This window comes from Oryx dammah, unplaced genomic scaffold, assembly GCF_014754425.2.
Source record: "Oryx dammah isolate SB20612 unplaced genomic scaffold, SCBI_Odam_1.1 HiC_scaffold_4, whole genome shotgun sequence".
Classification (NCBI taxonomy): domain Eukaryota; kingdom Metazoa; phylum Chordata; class Mammalia; order Artiodactyla; family Bovidae; genus Oryx; species Oryx dammah.
In genome coordinates, this window is record NW_024070188.1 from 28,161,820 (window position 1) to 28,185,471 (window position 23,652).

General features: G+C 40.2%; 1 protein-coding gene across 3 annotated transcripts in view; it reads left to right on the forward strand.

Annotated features, from left to right (window-relative positions):
- AK9 (adenylate kinase 9) overlaps nt 1–23,652 on the forward strand; it is a 122,677-nt gene that overhangs the window by 88,347 nt on the left and 10,678 nt on the right. For all 3 annotated transcript variants that reach the window (XM_040238517.1, XM_040238515.1, XM_040238516.1), the window contains 7 exons: nt 325–393; nt 10,635–10,841; nt 11,173–11,391; nt 16,880–17,093; nt 19,546–19,747; nt 22,874–23,020; nt 23,124–23,344. In XM_040238517.1, coding sequence (XP_040094451.1) covers nt 325–393; nt 10,635–10,841; nt 11,173–11,391; nt 16,880–17,093; nt 19,546–19,747; nt 22,874–23,020; nt 23,124–23,344 — 1,279 coding nt within the window. The remainder of the gene's footprint in view (nt 1–324; nt 394–10,634; nt 10,842–11,172; nt 11,392–16,879; nt 17,094–19,545; nt 19,748–22,873; nt 23,021–23,123; nt 23,345–23,652) is intronic.

Here is a 23,652-nt window from a genome sequence, read left to right on the forward strand (position 1 = left end):
TTCAACAAATAGCCTCCCTATTTCTCCATGTGCAAAATCCACCTCCCCACCAAAGCAAACAAATAAGTAATACACTTTGAAAAGGGATTCTAAAGTTTGATGAAAAGCTGACTGATCCCAAGTGCCACTGATACCTCTGGAGGGAAACAGCTGATCAACAGGACCAGAGGTCCAAAGATACACGTGACATAATTATCACCATCACAATCTTTTCTGGAAAGTATCCTCTGACAAAATATTATTCCCATTTGGGAAAAAAATAAATACATAGAAAGTAATTTTGTTATTATCTGTTGAGATTTTTAATGCTTCTTTCTTTAACAGGATGATATGATTGCTAAAAGAAGGGCTGAACTTATAACTGAAAGAGAAAAAAGAAGGAAAGGAGGGGTGGTAAGTAAATAAAATTGCTTTTTTCAAAAAATAAAATGGACATATATACACACAAACACCCACACATATATAAAATATATATTTTACATATATATATATATAATCTCAAGCATGTAAAATGAAAAGATGCACAGTAGTCTTTTTTAATTTTTATTTTATATTAGAATACAGTTGATTTACAGTGTTATGTTAGCATCAGGTGTACAGCAAAGTGATTCAGATATACATAGACATATACCTATTCCTTTTCAGATTCTTTTCCCATATAGTTTATTACAGAGTATTGAGTAGAGTTTCCTGTGCTATATAGTAGGCCCTTGTTGATTATCTATCTTATATATAATGGTATGTATCTGTTAATCCCAACCTCCTAAGTTATCCCTCCTCTGCACCTTTCTCCTTTGGTAACCATAAGTTTGTTTCCTAAATCTGTGAGTCTCTTCTGTTTTGTGAAGAAGTTCAGTTGTATCACTTTTTAGATTCCACATACAAATGATATGATATTTATCTTTCTCTGATTTACTTCACTTAGTGTGATAATCTCCAGGTCCATCTATGTTGCTGCAAATGGCATTATTGCATTCTTTTTTATGGCTGAGTAATATTCCACTGTATTTATGTACCACATTTTCTTTATCTATTCATCTGTTGATGGATGATTATGTTGCTTCCATGCCTTGGCTATTGTAAATTGCACTGCAGTGAACACTAGGGTGTATGTAGCTTTTTGAATCTTGGTTTTCTCCAGCTATATGCCAAGGAGTGGGGTTGCTGGGTCATATGGTAGTTCTATTTTCAGCTTTTTAAGGCAAAAAAAAAATTTTTGTTGTTGTTCTCCATAGTAGTTGTACCAATTAGCATTCCTACCAACAGTGTAGAAGGGTACCCTTTTCTCCACACCCTGTCTAGCATTTATTGTTTGTAGACTTTTTGATGATGGCCATTCTGACTGGGGCTTCCCCGGTAGCTCAGCTGGTAAAGAATCTGCCTGTAGTGCAAGAGACCCCAGTTTAATTCCTGAGTCAGGAAGATCCCCTTTAGAAGGGATAGGCTACCCTCTCCAGTATTCTGGGGCTTCTCTGGTGGCTCAGATGGTAAAGAATCCACCTGCAGTGCAGGAGACCTGGGTTCAATCCCTGGGTTGGAAAGATCCCCTGGAAGAGGGCATGGCAACCCACTCCAGTATTCTTGCCTGGAGAATCCCATGGACAGAGGAGCCTGGCGAGCTACAGTCTGTGGGGTTACAAACAGTCAGACATGACTGAGTGACTAACACACATACATACACACACACACACATTGTAAAGTGTGGAGCTAAAATGCTGATTACACTGAGATAAAGAATGGAATGAGGCAGAGCCTGCGGACAGAGTCACATACTCTGTTCAATACGGTTCCTCTTTTCCATCTGCTGGGGTTTTTTTTTTTTTAAAAAAAAGAGAAACCTTGAAGATCATGGATTTTGTTTTATTTAGAGAGGACCTAGTCCCAAGTTGACCTACCTGACCCAAATGCTATAGCCAAGCAACTCAAAGGTGCCAAAGTTAAAGAGGAGGCAGAGTAGACAAGCTTGTTCTGTAAAGGACTTAAAGCTCTTGTTTATATAATCAGCTTACCAGTGCCCTTGTAACCAAGACAGAAGATAAGATAGCCCCTGCCTTCTATTTCCTTCTGGCTTCAGCACTCTTATAATATCTTCTCAGGGCTGACCCTCCTGTAATCTGATTTCCATCTGTACAAAAATACTCAAGAAAGGGAAGGAGAAAAGAGAAATAACAGAAAATATGACTTGCTACATGTGCAACCATGTATTCCCACCCCCACTCCCTGCCAATATGCTTATGTTGGACTTATGTACAGAAGACTGTTGATACAGTAAAACTGTAACTGTAAATCAAAACTATGCAGAAGAAGGATTGAAACAGTCATTTCTTTGTCTAAAATATTTACAACCAAGAGTAAATCTAAAACCATTAGACTAAGAAAGTCATGGCACCATCCAAGGAAAAAGAATCATACACTTTATTATTTGCCTTGCTCTTCATCCATCCATTCAGTTGCATGCCTGACACTATATTAGACACTAAAGGATCAGCCTTGAATGAAATTGGCAGAAGTCTCTGGCCTCATTCTCATGCTCATTCTCCAGACAAACATGTTCTAAAGTCCGATCTTTTCAAGGTGTCACGCTACTGTTTAGGATCAAAGTGACATCCTAATCTGTCATCTAACACAGTTTTAACCACCTTTAGAAGTTAACCATCCTTGGAAGTCCCTAATTATCAATTGTGTGTGTGTGTGTGTGTTTTTAGTTACACCTCTATGTATTATTTTGTAGTGGTTGCTTTCATGGTACACATACACCCTTAGCTTTTCACACTCTACTTAGAATCAACATTGTTCAATGTGATATTGTAGAAAACTGTGACTCTACAAGTCCATTTATACCCACCCCACACTGCACCAACATCCTTTATGCCCCAGCTGTCATGTGTTTTACAACCAAACACATTATAAACTCCTTACGAAAAAGTTAACAGTTTTTGTTTGAAACACACAAATATTTGAAATAAACTAAGAGGAAAAATTTGAAATAAATTAAGAGGAAAATAAATCTTTTCTTTCTGCTGCTGCTGCTGCTGCGTCGTGTCAGTCATGTCCAACTCTGTGCGACCCCATAGATGGCAGCCCACCAGGCTCCCCCGTCCCTGGGATTCTCCAGGCAAGAACACTGGAGTGGGTTGCCATTTCCTTCTCCAGTGCATGAAAGTGAAAAGTGAAAGTGAAGTCGCTCAGTCGTGTCCGACTCTTAGCGACCCCGTGGTCTGCAGCCTACCAGGCTTCTCCGTCCATGGGATTTTCCAGGCAAGAGTACTGGAGTGGGGTGCCATTGCCTTCCCCCAAATCCTTTCTTACATGTTCCCAGATACTTAACCATTGCTGGGTTTCTTCGTTCCTCCGTCTAGTCTAATAGAAACCAGAAGGATGGGAAGAAAGTGATCATCTGAGTTGCATTCCTGTGTGTTTTTCTCTGACTGCTTTTAACAGTTTCTCTGTATTTTTGCTTTTCAGTGGTTTGATTATGATATGCCTATGTGTCATTTTCTTCATATATAGTTTGGAGTGTTCACCAAGCTTCTTTAATCAGTAAATTTATGACCCTCACTAAATTTGGGAAGACTTTAGACATTATTTCTTCAAATATTTTTTCTGCCCCATTTGCTCTCTATCTTTTTCTGAAAGCCAATTACACAGAGGTTAGATCCTTCGCTGTTGTTCCATGTAACTTTGTCAGTCTCTTTCTCTCTCTTCTTTCTGTTGGATACTTTCTATGGATCTATCTTCAGATTCACTGATTCTTCCCTCTGTCTTCTCCATTCTACAATTAAGCCTACCCAATGTTTATAAAAACTTCAAATTTTGTTGTTTTTATTTCTAAACTTTCAATTTGGTTTGTTTTTATATTTTTTAATTTCCGTCATGAAATTTCCTGTATTTTCACTTCTTTTTCCTTTTCCTCATTGATCCCAGTGATAATAACTGTGGTAAAGTTCTCAATTGGTAACTCTAACACCTGAACTGAGTATTTAATGATTATCTTTCTTGTGAGAATGGGTCATATCTAATTATAGATTCAGTAATTTTGGATTATATCCTAGAACTGTGAATGTTTTTTTGTGGGGATTCTGGATTCTGTTGTATGCCTTCAAAGAGGGATGGTGTTATTATTTTACCAGACAATTAACTTGGTGAGACTAAACTGCAAACTCTGTCATGCCGATGAATGGGCAGCAATTCAGTTTATACCATTCTAAACAGCCAATATCTGTGGGGTTTTCAGAGATTAGCCAGAGACTTGGATAATCTTTGTGAACTGATTTGTATATCCTTTGCTGGCTCTCTCAACTCTAGAGCTTTCCCTCACTCTCCAGTCCCCTGGTTGTGGCTTTCTCCCCTGCTTGCTCCAACTGAAAGTGCTGACTCAAAAAGAATTGCACAACATGAGAATTATGAGTTAAGTTTTATTTAGGGCAAAATGAGGAGAATAGCCTCAGATACTCTGAGAAACTGCCCCAAACAGGTAGGGGGCAAGGTCAGTATGTATGTGATTTTGGTGAAGGGGGAGTACATGCAATCAAGCAAATATTTTTACAGCAGTTTCTGCTAGTCTCATGGTTCAGTTTAGTTCAGTTCAGTTCAGTCGCTCAGTCGTGTCCGACTCTTTGCGACCCCATGAATCGCAGAACACCAGGCCTCCCTGTCCATCACCAACTCCCGGAGTTCACTCAGACTCGCGTCCATCGAGTCAGTCATGCCTTCCAGCCATCTCATCCTCTGTCATCCCCTTCTCCTCCTGCCCCCAATCCCTCCCAGCATCACAGTCTTTTCCAATGAGTCAACTCTTCACATGAGGTGGCCAAAGTACTGGAGCTTCAGCTTTAGCATCATTCCTTCCAAAGAAATCCCAGGGCTGATTTCCTTCAGAATGGACTGGTTGGATCTCCTTGCAGTCCAAGGGACCCTCAAGAGTCTTCTCCAACACCACAGTTCAAAAGCATCAATTCTTCAGTGCTCAGCTTTCTTCACAGTCCAACTCACACATCCATACATGACCACAGGAAAAACCATAGCCTTGACTAGACGGACCTTTGTTGGCAGGTAATATCTCTGCTTTTGAATATGCTATCTAGGTTGGTCATAACTTTCTTTCCAAGGAGTAAGTGTCTTTTAATTTCATGGCTGCAGTCACCATCTGCAGTGATTTTGGAGCCCCCCAAAATAAAGTCTGACACTGTTTCCACTGTTGCCCCATCTATTTCCCATGAAGTGATGGGACCAGATGCCATGATCTTCATTTTCTGAATGTTGAGCTTTAAGCCAACTTTTTCACTCTCCTCTTTCACTTTCATCAAGAGGCTTTTGAGTTCCTCTCCACTTTCTGCCATAAGGGTGGTGTCATCTGCATATCTGAGGTTATTGATATTTCTCCCAGCAATCTTGATTCCAGCTTGTGCTTCTTCCAGCCCAGCGTTTCTCATGATGTACTCCGCATATAAGTTAAATAAGCAGGGTGACAATATACAGCCTTGACGTACTCCTTTTCCTATTTGAAACCAGTCTGTTGTTCCATGTCCAGTTCTAACTGTTGCTTCCTGACCTGCAGATAGGTTTCTCAAGAGGCAGGTTAGGTGGTCTGGTATTCCCATCTCTTTCAGAATTTTCCACAGTTTCTTGTGATCCACACAGTCAAAGGCTTTGGCATAGTCAAGAAAGCAGAAATAGATGTTTTCCTGGAACTCTCTTGCTTTTTCAATGATCCAGCAGATGTTGGCAATTTGATCTCTGATTCCTCTGTTTTTTCTAAAACCAGCATTAACATCTAGAACTTCACCATTCACATATTGCTGAAGCCTGGCTTGGAGAATTTTGAGCATTACTTTACTAGAGTGTGAGATGAGTGCAATTGTGTGCTAGTTTGAACATTCTTTGGCATTGCCTTTCTTTGGGATTGGAATGAAAACTGACCTTATCCAGTCCTGTGGCCACTGCTGAGTTTTCCAAATTTGCTGGCATATTGAGTCCAACACTTTCACAGCATCCCCTTTCAGTATTTGAAATAGCTCAACTGGAATTCCATCACCTCTACCAGCTTTGTTCGTAGTGATGCTTTCTAAGGCCCACTTGACTTCACATTCCAGGATGCCTGGCTTTAGGTGAGTGATCATACCATCGTGATTATCTTGGTCATGAAGATCTTTTTTGTACAGTTCTTCTGTGTATTCTTGCCACCTCTTCTTAATATCTTCTGCTTCTGTTAGGTCCATACCATTTCTGTCCTTTATCGAGCCCATCTTTGCATGAAATGTTCCCTTGGTATCTCTAATTTTCTTGAAGAGATCTCTAGTCTTTCCCATTCTGTTCTTTTCCTCTATTTCTTTGCACTGATCACTGAAGAAGGCTTTCTTATCTCTTCTTGCTATTCTTTGGAACTCTGCATTCAAATGGGAATATCTTTCCTTTTCTCCTTTGCTTTTCACTTTTCTTTTCACAGCTATTTGTAAGGCCTCCTCAGACAGCCATTTTACTTTTTTGCATTTCTTCTCCATGGGGATGGTCTTGATCCCTGTCTCCTGTACAATGTCACGAACCTCCATCCATAGTTCATCAGGCACTCTGTCTATCAGATCTAGTCCCTTAAATCTATTTCTCACTTCCACTGTATAATCATAAGGGATTTGATTTAGGTCATACCTGAATGGTCTAGTGGTTTTCCTCCTTCTTCAACTTAAGTCTGTATTTGGTAATAAGGAGTTCATGATTTGAGCCACAGTCAGCTCCTGGTCTTGTTTTTGTTGACTGTATAGAGCTTCTCCATTTTTGGCTGCAAAGAATATAATCAATCTGATTTTGGTGTTGACCATCTGGTGATGTCCATATGTAGAGTCTTCTCTTGTGTTGTTGGAAGAGGGTGTTTGCTATGACCTGTGCGTTCTCTTGGCAAAACTCTATTAGCCTTTGCCCTGCTTCATTCCATATTCCAAGGCCAAATTTGCCTGTTACTCCAGGTGTTTCCTGACTTCCTACTTTTGCATTCCAGTCCCCTATAATGAAAAGGACATCTTTTTTGGGTGTTAGTTCTAAAAGGTCTTGTAGGTCTTCATAGAACTGTTCAGCTTCAGCTTTTTCAGTGTTACTGGTTGGGGCATAGGCTTGGATTACTGTGATATTGAATGGTTTGCCTGGAAATGAGCAGAGATCATTCTGTCGTTTTTGAGATTGCATCCAAATACTGCATTTCGGATTCTTTTGTTGACCATGATGGCTACTCCATTTCTTCTAAGGGATTCCTGCCCGCAGTAGTAGATATAATGGTCATCTGAGTTAAATTCACCCATTCCAGTCCATTTTAGTTCACTGATTCCTAGAATGTCGATGTTCACTCTTGCCATCTCCTGTTCGACCACTTCCAATTTGCCTTGATTCATGCACCTAACGTTCCAGGTTCCTATGCAATATTGCTCTTTACAGCATCAGACCTTGCTTCTATCTCCAGTCACATCCACAACTGGGTATTGTTTTTGCTTTGGCTCTATCCCTTCATTCTTTCTGGAGTTATTTCTCCACTGATCTCCAGTAGCATATTGGACACCTACTGACCTGGGGAGTTCCTCTTTCAGTATCCTATCATTTTGCCTTTTCATACTGTTCATGGGGTTCTCAAGGCAAGAATACTGAAGTGGTTTGCCATTCCCTTCTCCAGTGGACCACATTCTGTCAGACCTCTCCACCATGACCCGCCTGTCTTGGGTGGCCCCACAGAGCATGGCTTAGTTTCATTGAGTTAGACAAGGCTGTGGTCCTAGTGTGATTAGATTGACTAGTTTTCTGTGATTATGGTTTCAGTGTGTCTGCCCTCTGATACCCTTTTGCAACACCTACTGTCTTACTTGGGTTTCTCTTACCTTGGGTATGGGGTATCTCTTCACGGCTGCTCCAGCAAAGCACAGCCGCTGCTCCTTACCTTGGATGAGGGGTATCTTCTCACTGCTGCCCCTCCTGATCTTGAACGTGGAGTAGCTCCTCTAGGCCCTCCTGTGCCTGAGCAGCCATCTTTCCTTTGGCGTGGGGTTGCTCCTCCTAGGCCGCCACCCCTGACCTCCGACATGGGGTAGCTCCTGCTGGCTGTTCCTGTGCTGTTGCAGCCTGGCACTCTCGGCTGCTGCCCTGACCTCAGACGTGGGGTAGGCCCTCTTGGCTGCCGCCCCTCGGGCATAGGGTCCTCCCGGCTTCTGCCCCTGACCTCGGATGTTGGGTAGCTCCTCTCAGCCATGCTTGTGTGCTGTTGCAGCTGCCCGTGCTTGTGGACAGGACTTAAGAAACCAACTCCTTCACATGGTTACTACTAGTCAAAAGGAGCAGACATCACCATGAAGGATTTTAGTGTTTTTCTAATTATGACTAGATGCAATAATTGGGCTCATAAAATCATCTCCTGAATATATCTAACTATCTGAAGACCTGTTCTGATAGTTTTTTCCAAAGCACAGAGTGCCTCATTTCTGGTGTTGAAGATCAGCAGCTGTAGCACCTCATAATTTAATCCTCTTAGAAGTAGATGGTATGTGCCAAGTCACCTTTTGTAGGTGACAGAAGACAGAGCTTTCTATCACAAACAAGTTGGAAAGAGCTATTAGGTAGAGCTGGCGAGGTGAGCACAGGTCATCAGAAGCTAAGATGTCCCAGCTTGCAGTGTGGACTCACCCCACCATACTCCCAATATTCCTTAGCAAATCAAATTTCAGCATAAAAAATTGTCAAAATACAAGAAAAAGGAAAAAGTAGTCAGAGAACCAAATGACTTCAAAATTCAAACAAAAAAGAATAAGAACTGAGAAGCATAGTCCCAACACCAAATTCCTCCTGAGGAAAGAAGAACCTGGGCACAGAGCAGGGAAGGCCCCTTATCCTTTCATCTTCCTCTCAGCCCTTACAAGTGCAAATCCCAGTTTCAGACTCTTTTCAAGGAAGCAGGGTCTCATCAGTTAGAAAGATTCAGTTCAGTTCAGTTCAGTCGCTCAGTCATGTCTGACTTTTGTGACTTCATGGACTGCAGCATGCCAGGCTTCCCTGTCCATCATCAACTCCCAGAGCTTGCTCAAACTCATGTCTATTGAGTTGGTGATACCATCCAACCATCTCATCTTCTGTTGTCCCCTTCTCCTTCTGCCTTCAATCTTTCCCAGGATCGGGGTCTTTTCCACTGAGTCACGTGTTCCCATCAGGTGGCCAAAGTATTGGAGTTTCAGCCTCAGCATCAGTCCTTCCAATGAATATTCAGGACTGATTTCCTTTAGGATGGACTGGCTTGATCTCCTTGCAGTCTAAGGGATTCTCAAGAGTCTTCTCCAACATTGCAGGTCAAAAGCGTCAGTTCTTAGGCACTCAGTTTTCTTTATGGTCCAACTCTCATATCCGTACATGACTTCTAGAAAAACCATAGCTTTGACTAAATGGACCTTTTTTGGCAAAGTAATGTCTGCTTTTTAATATGCTGTCTAGGTTGGTCATGGCTTTTCTTCCAAGGAGCAAGAGTCTTTTTCATTTCTGCAGTCACCATCTGCAGTGACTTTGGAGCCCAAGAAAATAAAGGCTCTCACTGTTTCCATTGTTTCCCCTCTGTTTGCCATGAAGTCATGGGACCAGATGCCATGGTCTTAGTTTTCTGAATGCTGAGCTTTAAGCCAACTTTTTAACTCTCCTCTTTCACTTTCATCAAGAGGCTTTTTAGTTAGAATGATTAGGAAACATCAAATTAATCAGAAGATTGCAAGCAAGAGATAATGAGAGGGCAAACAGTAGAGCAGGACTAGAAAGGAGGAGAGAGTCTTAAGTATTCTGTCCTTGGAAATGCGATGTGCAATAATGAGGAGTGAGGAGTTGAGGTAACTCCCAGGTTTCTGACTGGAAGGCAGTTTTCCAGTTGGGTGGGACAAGGACTACTTCAGGGCAACATGCCAGGAGACAGTGCAGGAGAATCAATAAGACAAGATTCAGTTTTATGCAAATTGAACCACAGCACTTAAAGCCTATACAACACCACTTAGTATCAATATCCTGTCACAGTCTTTAATAATCATTTATCTGTTATTCTTGTGTCCTCAGATAAGCTGCAGCCTCCTCAGGCTGCATGTACTATTCTATTAGAACAGTGCTTTATACAAAATGACAGTAATATAATAGTTATAATAACATAATAATAGGAATAATAGCTATCATTCACATGCTTACCAGACAGTTTTCTAAGGGCTTTGCATGTATGAACTTATTTAACTCTGGCAACAATCATGTGAGGGAGGAACTTTCATTATTCCTGTTTTATAGATGAGGAAACTGATCTTGTCCAAGCTAACATAGCTTGGAGTGTTTTATACTCTCTGAATTGCATGAAACTTTGTTGCAGAAGACCATGAAAAGCATGTAATGTTGTGCCGACCATAGCATTAAGTGTTAGAAGCTAATATCTTGTCTATGTATTTATCTAGGGATCACTGTGGTGTTAGTCTTGAACGCATTACATTTCTGGGTACCAGATATTTGAAACTTTACTGTATCGGTTGATGAATGTTGCATACCACACTAACCAATATCCACTTATTCCAGAATATCCCAGATGATTATTTAGCCATAACATTTGTTCCATATTTCAGTTTTATAACAAAGGGGAATATTTTCTTCCTTAGACTGTTAGAGAAGACGAAGACATGAGTGAGGAAGAACCTGATAATAATGAAGATGATATTGATAACATTCTCGAAGATGAATTTCCAAAAGATGACGAAGTGATGAGTGAGGAAGAGGAAGAGCAGGAAATTGATGCTCTCGAACGCCTGAGGGGTGAACTTGGAGAAAAATTTGAAGCAGATATGAATAATTTACAAATAATACAGGTTATTACTGTTTCATAATTCAAAAATTAACATGTGAGAAGGAAACAAAAGCAATTTGGTTTATTCCTTGGTTTCTTTTTAACATTTCAAAAGAAATGTATATTTTTAGGGGTTAAGTCCCTCAGTACCACCTACAATTATAAAAACTAGTTAATAAATCAAGGGCAACACAGAAACCATATAGGGTCAAAAGTTTTAGCTACCACCACACAGAGTCACCTGGAAGTTTAAAAGTATTTGTTTTCTAGACTGAAGCAGTCTACGCACTGTGACTGAATACTACCACCTCCTTCCCACTAAAAATATTTGGTTTTATGATTTTTCTGATCAGGAAGAATTTGAGAAGCTTTTGATACCAGTAATTCTCATTAATGGATCTCGGAAAATCCACATTGTCCAATACACATTGAATACAAAACTGAAACCACTGGTAGAGAATCGTGCAAGCATTTTTGAGAAATGTTATCCAATATCATCACGCCTTGCCCAGAAAATGCTCAGCTTTACCTACAAGTATATAAGCTCATTTGGCTACTGGGACCCTGTAAAGGTAATATCAGCAAATGCATCTGAAAAGTCACGTTTCTTCTTTTATTTGTTTTTGATGTATGTCTAAGAAGAAGACAGTGGATACTTTTTTTAAACTGTAAGCATTATACAGTATTCTTAAATAGCTATAAAAATATGCATTGTTGTTTTGCCTTTCTGAAGTAGGAGAAGTACTTGAAGGGTTTAAATTTCTTTCATCTATTTCTGTGGAGATAATTCAGTTCCAACTTGGTTCTAACTCTGCAGCAGAGGAAGTTTGTAGCAGAAATATTTTCAAACTAGACATCTAGTGAGCTGAGCTTCAACACTAATTTGCTATCTAATTTTAGGCAAGCCATTTAAATTCTTTGATTCTGTTTCCTCATCTGTAAAGTAGGAGAATGCCATCAGGCCAATGGGATCAAATGCAAGAATATGAAGTCCTCTGGAAAGTGTGAGATACCAAACAAAACGTGCCTTTAATGTTCATCACAAACTTAACTGCCAAGTAGAATATTTTTATGTAGTGTGGACAAATATATTTGATGTAATTGGAATTCAGTGACTTCAAATGTGGGATGATTTTCAACAAATTTTAAATAAGAACCCTCTAGCTGCTGTTCCAGTCCCTGGGAGCAGAGCAGTGAACAAAACCGGCAAGGTTCCTTTTGTCATGGGCTTTATATGATAGCTGGATTGGAGAGGATGAACAGGCAATACATAAGTAAACAAATAGGTTCTAGTCAGGTTGTATTAAGTGCTATAAAGACAGTAAAGAAATGCCTTGTAAAGGTGCTGGGGTCCAGCCCCAGTGGATCCAGGGTAATTCAAAGCGGGGACAGCATGGCAAGAGAGATATATAGATTTAGAGAGAGATAAGAAAAGAGTTTGCAGTTAAGAGAATAGAGGAGAGAAAGAGGCTGTATTCCTTGGTTTACATAGAAAGCCAATAAAGCCTCAGACAAGAGACTTACATCATCTACGTAAGGCCACAGGTGCCCGCTTGAATAGCGGAGGGTGCCCCACTTTGGGCTCCGTCTCACGTGGGTCTTAGAAGCCCAGGCAAATAAGTAGACACGATGAGCCTCTATGCTCCAGACGGGAATCAGCCAGAAAATAGAGTAAGAAAAGAAGACACGGGGGTAGCCAGATTTCCAAGAAACTGGTTCGTCCTTTATTTTCCAGGAAAGCTTTTGTACTTTTTTTGTACATAGAGATCAATGGATAATACAAAGCCATGCAGGGTCAGCAGCCCTGACCCTTATCAAGACCAGGCTTCCTCTCTGCATACCTAGCTGTATACACAGGTCTTAGGTGATTTACATCATCTTCTGGCCAGGAGGCCTATTAGCATTTTATGGCCCTTTTCTGATAAGGGTCCATCAACCAGAAAACTTATTTGCCCTAAAAGTGTTGTTCTTACTAAAGTCTGGTGCCACTCTCAGAAAGCACTAATTAAGGTTACATTTTTACATAGCAAGGATACAACAATGTATAACAAGGAAAGAGGAATACAGTGATTTATAACAAAGAGAAAATTCATTAACTCAAAAGTCTAGTATTGCTAACATCAAAACTACTATATTCTTTTTTCTACATCCCAATTACATTGATTAATATCCTCCAGGTGCCTAAAAGATAAGGGATATGGAGGCAAGGTGGCAGTCATTAACTGAACAATGAAAACCCTCCACCAATATAATTCTTAGCTCCTTAAAAAGGGCTCTATATCTTTAAGATGTTTTAAGCTTCATGCCTCTTGCAGTTGGGGGGCTATAAACAATCACATGTGTAGTTGTAAAAGTCCGGGTAAACCTGTCAGGCAAGTTAGAGAGCCATCAGAGGGGTTTGAGCTGAGACACTCCTTTTATATGCAGGAGACTGTTAACTGGAGCTCTAAGTTAACTTTTTCCAGAGAAAGGTGGTCGGGGATAGCCCCTGTTAATGTCAGAAACGTTGGTGAAAGTCATAAAATAATAAGACAGACAAATTCTGGTTTTGGGGTAGATGCTTGAAAAGGCCCAGGGGGGTTTCCTCGAGGCCTGATCTCGCCTTTGCTTATCAGGCCTCTTCCTCAAGACCTTTGCCATGGGTGGAATTCCCCATGCTGGCTCCCAGCATAAAGATACACTGGTCCTCTCGACCAGTGCACCTTCTTACTTCCGTCAGTGAAGTAACACAGTAGTACAGTGGAGAAAACATGGCTTCGAGTTTAAAACCACTGCTTTCTAGCTGAGTGACCTTGGACAGATTACTGAACCTCTCTAAGCCATTCCCATTTGCACAGTGGGAATAAGAATAGTTCCTACCTCACAATATCATTACAATTATTAAATCAGTTAGTTATTGGAAAGTGCTTGCAACCGTGCATGGTTTCTTGTGAGTGCTCAATTAACATAAGCTGTTGTTATTAATGGGCTTCCCTTGTGGCTCAGCTGGTAAAGAATCTGCCTGCAATGCTGTTATTAATATATGTTCATTACATATTGGTGTTTGAGTTGCTAAGTTGTGTCTGACTCTTGAGAACCCATGGGCTATAGCCTGCTAGGTTTCTTTGTCCATGGGATTCTCCAGGCAAGAATACTGGAGTGGATTGCTATTTCCTTCTCCAAGGGATCTTCCTGACCCAGGAATCGAACCCAGGTCTCCTGTATTGCAGGAGATATGTATATAATATGTATATAAAATACATATTTATGTGTATAAGTAATATATATATATATAAGATATGTATAAGTAGCTCAGTTGGTAAAGAATCCACCTGCAATGCAGGAGGCCTCAGTTCTATTTCTGAGTCAGGAAGATCCCCTGGAGAAGGGATAGGCTATCCACTCCAGTATTCTTGGGCTTCTCTTGTGGCTCAGCTGGTAAAGAATCCGCCTGCAATGCAGGAGATCTGCATTTGATCCCTGGGTTGGAAAGATCCCCTGGAGAAAGGAAAAGTTAACCACTCTAGTATTCTGGCCTAGAGAATTCTGTGGACTGTATAGTTCATGGGGTTGCAAAGAGTTGGACACGACTGAGTGACTTTCACTTTTACTTCATAATATGCATGTAAAATATGTATATAAAATCACATATACATATAAATATACACATTATAATAGTATAAATACATTATAATCATATAAATAAAACATTACAATAACAATATATATAATGTATACATAATATAAATATTATATATTATATATGTTTTTATATATAACATATATAATAAAATATACAACAATAGTATAAATTATAACATTATAACAGTATACATACATTATAATAACAATGTTGTTATTAATATGTATTACTCTTATTGGTCACTGATAAAAAACATTTTGGGGGAAGGGATCCAAAATAGAGCAATATGCATATTACTTGAAACCTTCTTGGTTGATACTGATACAGTCATTTTCAGTTCTACTTAATTGTGATATTAATATCTTCTTTACCTTAACCATAAGGGTGTCAAGAGAAATCTTTTTAAATATCATGATAAAATATAGAAACATTATGACAAATCCCTCCATAAATAATCAGATAAAGTTAAGCATATATTAGGATCATTTAGAAAGCTTTTGAAAAATAGTCACACCCTAACTGTCTCTTTGAGATGGGCAAGAGAGGGGAAGAAGCAGGCAAAGTCCAAACCCTATTCAAGGGTCCATGTCTGAACATAATTAGGACTGCACAAAAATGTCTTGTGAATAAATGAGTGCATGGTCATAGGAAGGCTTTAAGCATATAAAGAATCATTTTTCAGGGCTGTTGGGAATCTTTCCAGGTCCCGACAATTTGATGTTTCAGATGTGATGACACCTTGGGTGTTCTGACCTATAGAGGAGAAAGATACATGGTAGATATTTTGGGAAATAGCAGAAACCATTGCAAGAATTCATAGTTAATTTGGGAATTTGAAATGGAATCATTAAACTTTCAGCTTTTCTTTTACTACCAAATATAAGAAACAGAACAGACATTCCCACCCGGTCCCTAAGCTTCTTCTTATCCCTAGCACTTACACTCAGCCATGAACATCACTCCAGTCCAAAAATGGTGATGCTGATAACTCCGTTTACCTGTGACAACTGACCTGGTGTAACTCGAGGTGTGTGTGTCAGTCACTCAGTCATGTCTGACGGACTGCAGCCCACCAGGCTCCTCTGTCCATGGAATACTCTAACTCTAGGGGAGAAGCAGTATTACCATACCATTACCCACTGACTCTGTCAAGTCCAGGGATGACTGATGCTGGGCCATCTGATGATGTAAAAGAGATATACATGAATTACCCATTTATCATCATTATCAGTGCAAAGATGTAGGACCAGTCCTTCCTCTCCATTCCATACCAACACGTTAGGCTGCTGTTTTGGTGTATTTTTCCCTTTTGTGGCCGCTATTCATATTTATGTGAATGGGATTTTGTCTGTATAAAAATGTAAAAGAGAAGTCAGTAAGATTCGTCCCAGCAGTATACTCCCAAAGATATCCCAGAACTCCACCTGCCATATTGGAATTCCACATGCTTTAGTCTATCCATGCTGTCTTACTGGAATGACATCTGTGGACAGCATATTAGAATTCTGTATTAGTCTGCATATGTTACCATATTGGAATACCACAGACTTTGTGACTTAAATGACAGAAATGTATTTTCTTACTGCTCTGCAGGCTGGAGTCCAAGATCATGGTACCAGCAGGGATGGTTTTTCTGGTGAGGTCTCGCTTCCTGGTTTGTAGATGGCCATTTCTCATGGTGTCTTCAATGCTTTTCCTTTGTGCTCATGCACTCCTGGTGTCTCTCTCCTAAGGACGCCAGTTCTCTTAGATTAGAGCCCCATTCTTATAACCTCGTTTAACATTTGTCATCTCCTTAAAGGTCCTGTCTCCAAATATAGTCACTTTGAGGGTTAGGGCTTCAAACCATGATTTTAGGACAGCACATTTCCATGGTGGCTCAGATGGTAAAGCGTCTGTCTACAATGCAGGAGACCCAGGTTCAGTCCCTGGGTTGGGAAGATCCCCTGGAGAAGGAAATGGCAATCCACTCCAGTACTATTGCCTGGAAAATCCCATGGAGGGAGGAGCCTGGTAGGCTACAGTCCATGGGGTTGCAAAGAGTCGGACACAACTGAGCGACTTCACTTCACTTCACATTTCCATACGTTACACCACCTTAGGAATAGACCTGTTTGTGAAGATAAATTGGCCCATGAATATATCCGAACACCTTTACACTCCTTGGCAGAAACATTCAGTATACACTAAACGCATTATAAAGGAAGTAGAACTATAATTGTCAGAAACTGAAACCCGTTAAAGAAAAACATTTATTGCATGTGAGTATAAAATAACTTGTTCTTTTTACACAGTTTTTTAATATCAATATTCAATTATAATTAGTTTTCTTGTTCTATAAGAAAGATTTTACAAATTTGTTTTTAGAAATATATTTGGGGAAAATGCTGTTTAAAATAAAGCTAATTTGTTAATTCAATTGTGTGTATATATTGCAGCTAAATGAAGGCGAGACCATCAAACCAGTTGAAAATTCAGAGAATCCACTTCATCCTGTAATCCATCGTCAGTATATTTATTTTTTATCTAGTAAGGAAACTAAAGAAAAATTTATGAAGAACCCAATCAAATATATCTGTCAACCCAAACCTAAGACTACTATCCCCATTAGGATTGCAATTCTGGGGCCTCCAAAATCTGGAAAAACTACAGGTAAGGGTGTGTCTACCTTTCCTATCCTTAAGCATACAAGAATCTCCTGAAAAAGAGGACTACTTTTTTTAGGAAACTGTCAAAACTGACTCAGTAAGAGGCAGAGCAACTAAATAGACCAATAACCACTGAAGAGAAGGCATTCAAAAATATAGCCCCACTCCAAAACAGGCCATGATCAAATGGTTTTAGAGGGAAATTATGTCAACCTTTCAAAAATTAAAAATTCAAGAGATACTTCCTGTGATTTTATAAGTTTTTCAGAGCAAGGGAAAAGAAAGTAAGCTGTCCAATTTATTTTCAGTTTTTTAAAATTAAGAATATAATCCATACAATTAAAAAGGTATAAATACAAATTCATTTTAAAGTCAGCATGACCCTGATATAAAAACTAAACAAAGATAATATAAAAAAAGAAATTACAAACCAATATTATTTAAAAATATAGTCAAATAACAGTATATTAAGATTTTATTTGCATAAAAATTATATTTAAAATTTATAAATACAATCTACTGTATTAATAATTTAAAGAGTAAAAATTCATTATCTTAATCATTGCTGATAAAGGCATTTAGTAAACTATAATGTTTGTATTTTCTATATATTTTTTAAAGCAAGTAGTCCAGCAATAGGTGAATGTGGTATTTCAAAATGACATGATAGTCACATGACTAGTGGTTGGTCACAGTGAGAATAAAACGGGAAAGGAGAGATACCAGAAATACTTAAAAGGAAAACAACAGGACTTAATGACTGATGGCATAGAAAATGAAAGGGAGGGATTAGGTCAAATATTGATTTGTCACCAGAAATAATAAAAGAGGGTTTCGTGTTTTAGCTCTTCAGATGAAAAGTGTATCTTAATGTACATTGACATTCAAAATAAGATCCTCCAACACAGCAAAAAGTAACATGTATACAGTACAATCAGATTTCTTAGTCTTTGTCAAAATAGAGGCTAACTTTTTAACAGAATCCCAAATTGTAAAAGTTTGTTTTTATAGCTGAAAAATAAGGGGTCTGACCCTAGCGTTTGTGGCAAAGTTGAGATGAAGGCTTCTGCAGCCCTCACAGGGGCATCCCTTCAGTGGCCCTAACTGTGGCCAGTTAACCTGTATTCCCCAGGGGACCAGGTGAGTCTCAATGTCCTCTACACACGCTGTCTCCAGTGTCCTCTATACACCCTGTCTCCAGACCATGATGAGGCAAGGTGTGGAGACTCCATCAGAGCATACCTGCATTTAACAGTAACTGGAAACCACTGGGCTTTCCCAGGCAGCGCTAGTGGTAAAGAATCTGCCTGCCAATGCAGGAAACATTAGAGATGGGTTCGATCCCGGGGTTGGGAAGATCCTCTGGATGAGAGCATGGCAACCCACTCCAGTATTCTTGCCTGGAGAATCCCCACAGACAGAGGAGCCTGGAGGGCTACAGTCCATAGGATTGCAAAGAGTTAGACATGACTGAAGCAACTGAGCACACACACACAGAGAGAAGCCTAATCTATGGCCTCACGTAGCAGAAGCAGAGGCTGTGGCCAAGTCCTCTTTCAGCCAGTGGCAATATCTGTGTGCTACGTTTCAGTGGGCTACAGTTCTTTCACCTGTAAAACTGGAATTTCAATACCTACTCTCCACACTTGATGGAATAGTTGAAAATATCAAATAAAGTCACAGAAGAAATACTGCCTTATAAACTGTAAATTATTAATAAAGTGTCAGATACACCACTATAATTTTTAGAAAATTTAAAAAATTATGTCCTAGAGGCTCAAGTGCACTTAACTATATAGGGTTAGTTATCCTGATTGCAGCCTGATAGGGAAATGAGTTAACCCAATGACACAAGAACACTGAATTGTTATTTTGGACATAAAAAGACCAACTATTAATAGTACACATAGGATGCCTTATAAAGCTCTCAAATTTTTTGCTATCTTGTACAGAAGGAAAAAAACACTTAAATGGTTTGGTTATGGAAAAACCTAACATAGTTAGCTCATTAACCAGATCTGTCAGCCACATACCTGAAGTGCTAATAATGACTGACCTTTGAATAGTATTAATTCAATGAAGTGAAGTGAAAGTGTTAGTTGCTCATCCATGTCTGACTCTTTGCAACTCCATGGACTATAACCCACCAGGCTCTTCTGTTCATGGAATTCTCTAGTCAAGAATACTGGAGTGGGTAACCATTCCCTTCTCGAGGGGATCTTCTCACCCTGGGGATTGAACGCCGGTCTCCAACACTGCAGGCAGATTCTCTACTGTCTGAGCCATCACCAGAGAAGCCCATTAATTCAATAAAATGTAGCTATTTTAATTTTTGAAATTTCTTTGAGGAATGTGAAGATTAACTTGCTGTTGTTGTCAGTTAACTAGAATCTGAAACTAAGGTTAACAGATGGGTTTGTGAAACAGAATAAGTTTAAAATTTTAATGTTTTTCAGTTGCCAAAAATATTTCAAGTGAATATGGCTTAAAGCGTTTGTCGATAGGAGATGCTTTGCGTTATGTATTAAACAACCAACCAGACACAGAGCTGGCACTTATGCTAAATTGGCATCTTCATAAAGGAATGACAGCACCTGATGAACTGGCTATTCAGGCCTTAGAATTATCTCTGATGGGAAGTGTATGTAATACCGCAGGGTAAGTGGGGGCCATAGGGGTGGGAGAGAGTGGGAGGGAGTTAAATCTTTAAGAAATTACTCATTGGAATTAATTAAAATACGTTAAACAGAGTTTAAAGCTCTTGTAAAGGGTGTGTGATCTGCTTCTCAAAGTCTGAGCACCGATATGGTTGCATATTAATAATTTAATTTTCGGTCAGGCTAAAATTCAGTTTAAACACTCACAGGCCAGCTTTACTCCCTGCAGCAACCCCTGAGTAGTCCCAAAGTCTCCAGGTTTACACAGTCTACAGGAGACCCGTGTGACTTCTACAGCCCAGTAGAACTTCTCACTGCCCGATGGAGTGATGAAGGTGTGGCCTTCCCCTGCCCCCAGATGGTACTGGTCCAATGGAGACAGTCTCTCACCAGTCCAGTTTCTGCACAGGTAGCAGCGCCCCTCCCTTAATGCTGCGTTTGGACAGGAGAGCTCTGTGCTTGATCTGGTCTTCAGTTTACACTCCTCTAAGTCCAACCATGACTTTCCCCAGCATAGCCACTGGTCACATCCAGTAGAAAGTAAGTGTGTTAGTCTCTTAGTCGTGTCTGACTTTTTTCGACCCCATGGGCTGTAACCCGCCAGACTCCTCTGTCCATGGGATTTCCCAGGCAAGAATACTGGAGTGGATTGCCATTCCCTTCTCCAGGGAATATTCCTGACCCAGGGATTTAACCCCAGTCTCCTGTATTGCAGACAGATTCTGAGCCACCAGGGAAGCCCTCAGGGAAACCACCCAGTAGTAAAAGCCCATAAAACCTAAGGCCCTTCCCTTGAGCCTAGGTCATTGACAAAATCTTGCTGAGTCAGGCAAAGTTGTTTTCTATCAGGAACCTCCTTGCCCTTCCCTACCACTGGTCCTTAATCAAGTCCATAACAGTTCTCCTAATTCCTGTTATGGTGGGGAGCAGATTCTGGAGTGTCGAGTATCCACCTCCAACCCACAACCCCATCCCACCAAACCCCCCCATCCCCTGTGCAGAGAAAGTCCTGGGACTTTCTAGCAAATTGAGTTACCTTCTTCCTGAAATTCAACTTTGCATATAAGAGATCTTACTGAGGGCTACACAAAACTTTCGTGAACTCACAAAAGTTTTATTTCACTTTAATACCAGGACAGTGACTGCCCAATCACCTTGAATTTCCCTAATCCCAAGGGCCTCTCAAGTGATCCTTCACAGGACAAAGAAGTTGAGCCATTAAAAAACCAACAATGGCAGCTGCATACATTCTCTAGTTGGCTTTTGGGCTCTGTTAATTTATAGTCCTCTCTGCCATGGAATGTAGAACTAGTTAGTGCCAAAGTCTGGAGAGCACCAAGGTAAGATGAACCAGCCCTTCCTGGTGACCGGCAGCCAGCATGCCCAACTTGGCCACCTCGGAGTCGGTTTCCGGACTTAGAAATTTGCAGATAGCCTTCATTCATCCTGTCAGTTTGCTGATGACACTCTTTAGCTTAGACTATTGGACTAACAAATTCTTTATCATTTCTGCCTAGAGGCCTGATGGGTCCAGATAGAATGGTTCTCTCCAGAGACCACAGGGCTCTCTCACCAGCTCCTCATCTCCCCTTCCACACCCAGCCTCCTTATAGAATTTTATTACAAAATCAAGTTTAGAACACAATGTTTCCCATATTTGCTTAATCTCTTGCTAAAATACTATTAATTATGCAGGGCTTTTTTAAAATTTTAAAACATTTTAATGTACTTAAAATCTTGATTTACAAGACATCTTATCTTACACTGACCTTTCTGTACAAAAAATTTTACACAATTTGCTATAAAACTACAATATTAAGATCAGAGTTGGGTAATTCTTCCCATGCCAGGCATTCTATTATAAAGAATGTGAATTAGTCTGCTAATTGCCTTACACACTTGATCTACAATCTTTAAGATAAATCCAAGGGTTAAATAGGGCTTCCCTGTTGGCTTAACTGGTAAAGAATTTGCCTGCCAATGCAGGAGACACAAAAGACGCAGGTTCAATCTTGATCCTGGGGTTGGGATGATCCCCTGGAGAAATAAATGGGAACTCGCTCCAGTATTCTTGCCTGGAAAATCCCATGGACAGTGTAACCTGGCGGGCTACAGTCAATGGGTTCGCAAAGAGTTGGACATGACCAAACATGTGCATACACACACAAGGGTTAAATATCATTATCTTACTATTATATTTAGTATTTACTACTTTACTGAAAACTGAGGCTCAGAGAGGTCAGACCCAGTTTCAAATTTAAGTCTGTGTGCCTCTGAAACCTATACTCTTTCCACTGTCTCATGCTTAGACTAATGTGCTCTGTGCTGTGACTTAGTTGCTCAGTTGTGTCTGACTCTTTGTGACCCCATGGACTATAGCCCACCAGGCTCCACTGTCCATGGGGATTCTCCAGGCAAGAATACCGGAGTGGGTTGCCATGCCCTCCTCCAGAGGATCTTCCTGACCCAGGGATCAAACCCAGGTCTCCTGTATTGCTGACAGATTATTTACTGTCTGAGCCATGAGGGAAGCCCAAGAATACTGGAGTTCATAGCCTATCACTTCTCCAGGGGATCTTCCCAACCCAGGAATCGAACTGGGGCCTCTTGTATTGCAAGTGGATTCTTTACCAGCTGAGCTACCAGTGAAGCCCCTCTTCCCAATATTTCATGCTTAGAATAATAGCACCAATTAAATAACACAAGGTTCAAGGTATTATGTGTAATATCTCTCAAAGTCCATCAAAATCTAGCTCTATGATGCTAAGTATATGAGTCAGAGCTGTGTCTGTATGTATGCAGCCCTCTTCTAGCTCTTGGGCTGACTGGGGTTAAAAATAGAGATAAAGGGAGTTCTCTGGTGACCTAGTGGTTAGGATTCCAAGCTTTCACTGCCAGGGCCCAGGTTCAGTCCCTGGTTGAGGAACTGAGATCCCGCAAGCTGCAAGGTACAGCCCCCTAAAAATATATATGTATATATAAAAGAGGGTAAGGTGACAAGGTAAATCAAGTTACGTAAAGAACGGTATGGGGCTAATCCTAAAGACAGACTTTTTCTGGAAGACAGAAAGGAAAGTCTGAGAGTAAAGAAATCCAGAATTTTAATTTTCATGTTTCTCCTTACTAGTGTTGTCATTGATGGATACCCTGTAACTAAGTATCAAGTGAGTCTCTTAGAAGCTAGGTCAATCATCCCCATGATTATCTTTGAGCTGGATGTGCCTTCCAAAGAGATTTTCAGAAGATTGCTCCTGGAAAAAAAAAAGGAGTCAAGGTAATGTATGTGATGAAAACAATGATAAAAGAGTGATTAATCATCCAGGAGAAGAAGCAGGTTTTTGACAGCTTTTTCCATTCCTTCTCTGTTCCTCTCTTAGTTTGCCTTATCCATTGCACAACAGCTCACAGATTATAGCTGTCAAGAACTCAAGGTACCGCAAAAATATTGGTGAGATTAGGCAATATTATGAAGTACAACATCAGAACTGGTATGTGATTGATGGCTTTCACAGCAAATGGTGGATATGGAATGAAGTCATTAAGAAGGTTAAAATGGTGAATAAATACATGCAGACATATATGGAAAGAATAAAAGCAGGTAAGAAGACCTATAACTCTGAAAACGAAAAAATGTGAATTTGAAGTGTATGCATGCCTGACTCATGTTGCCATAATTCATTCAATTTGAACATTTGTTCCCTTAGTCAGTATTTAATGAGCCTTAATCAGTATTTTGGAGTCGCAAACGTGGCTCAGAGGTTAAAGCGTCTGCCTCCAATGCGGGAGACCCGGGTTTGATCCCTGGGTCGGGAAGATCCCCTGGAGAAGGAAATGGTAACCCACTCCAGTATTCTTGCCTGGAGAATCCCATGGACGGAGAAGCCTGGTAGGCTACAGTCCATGGGG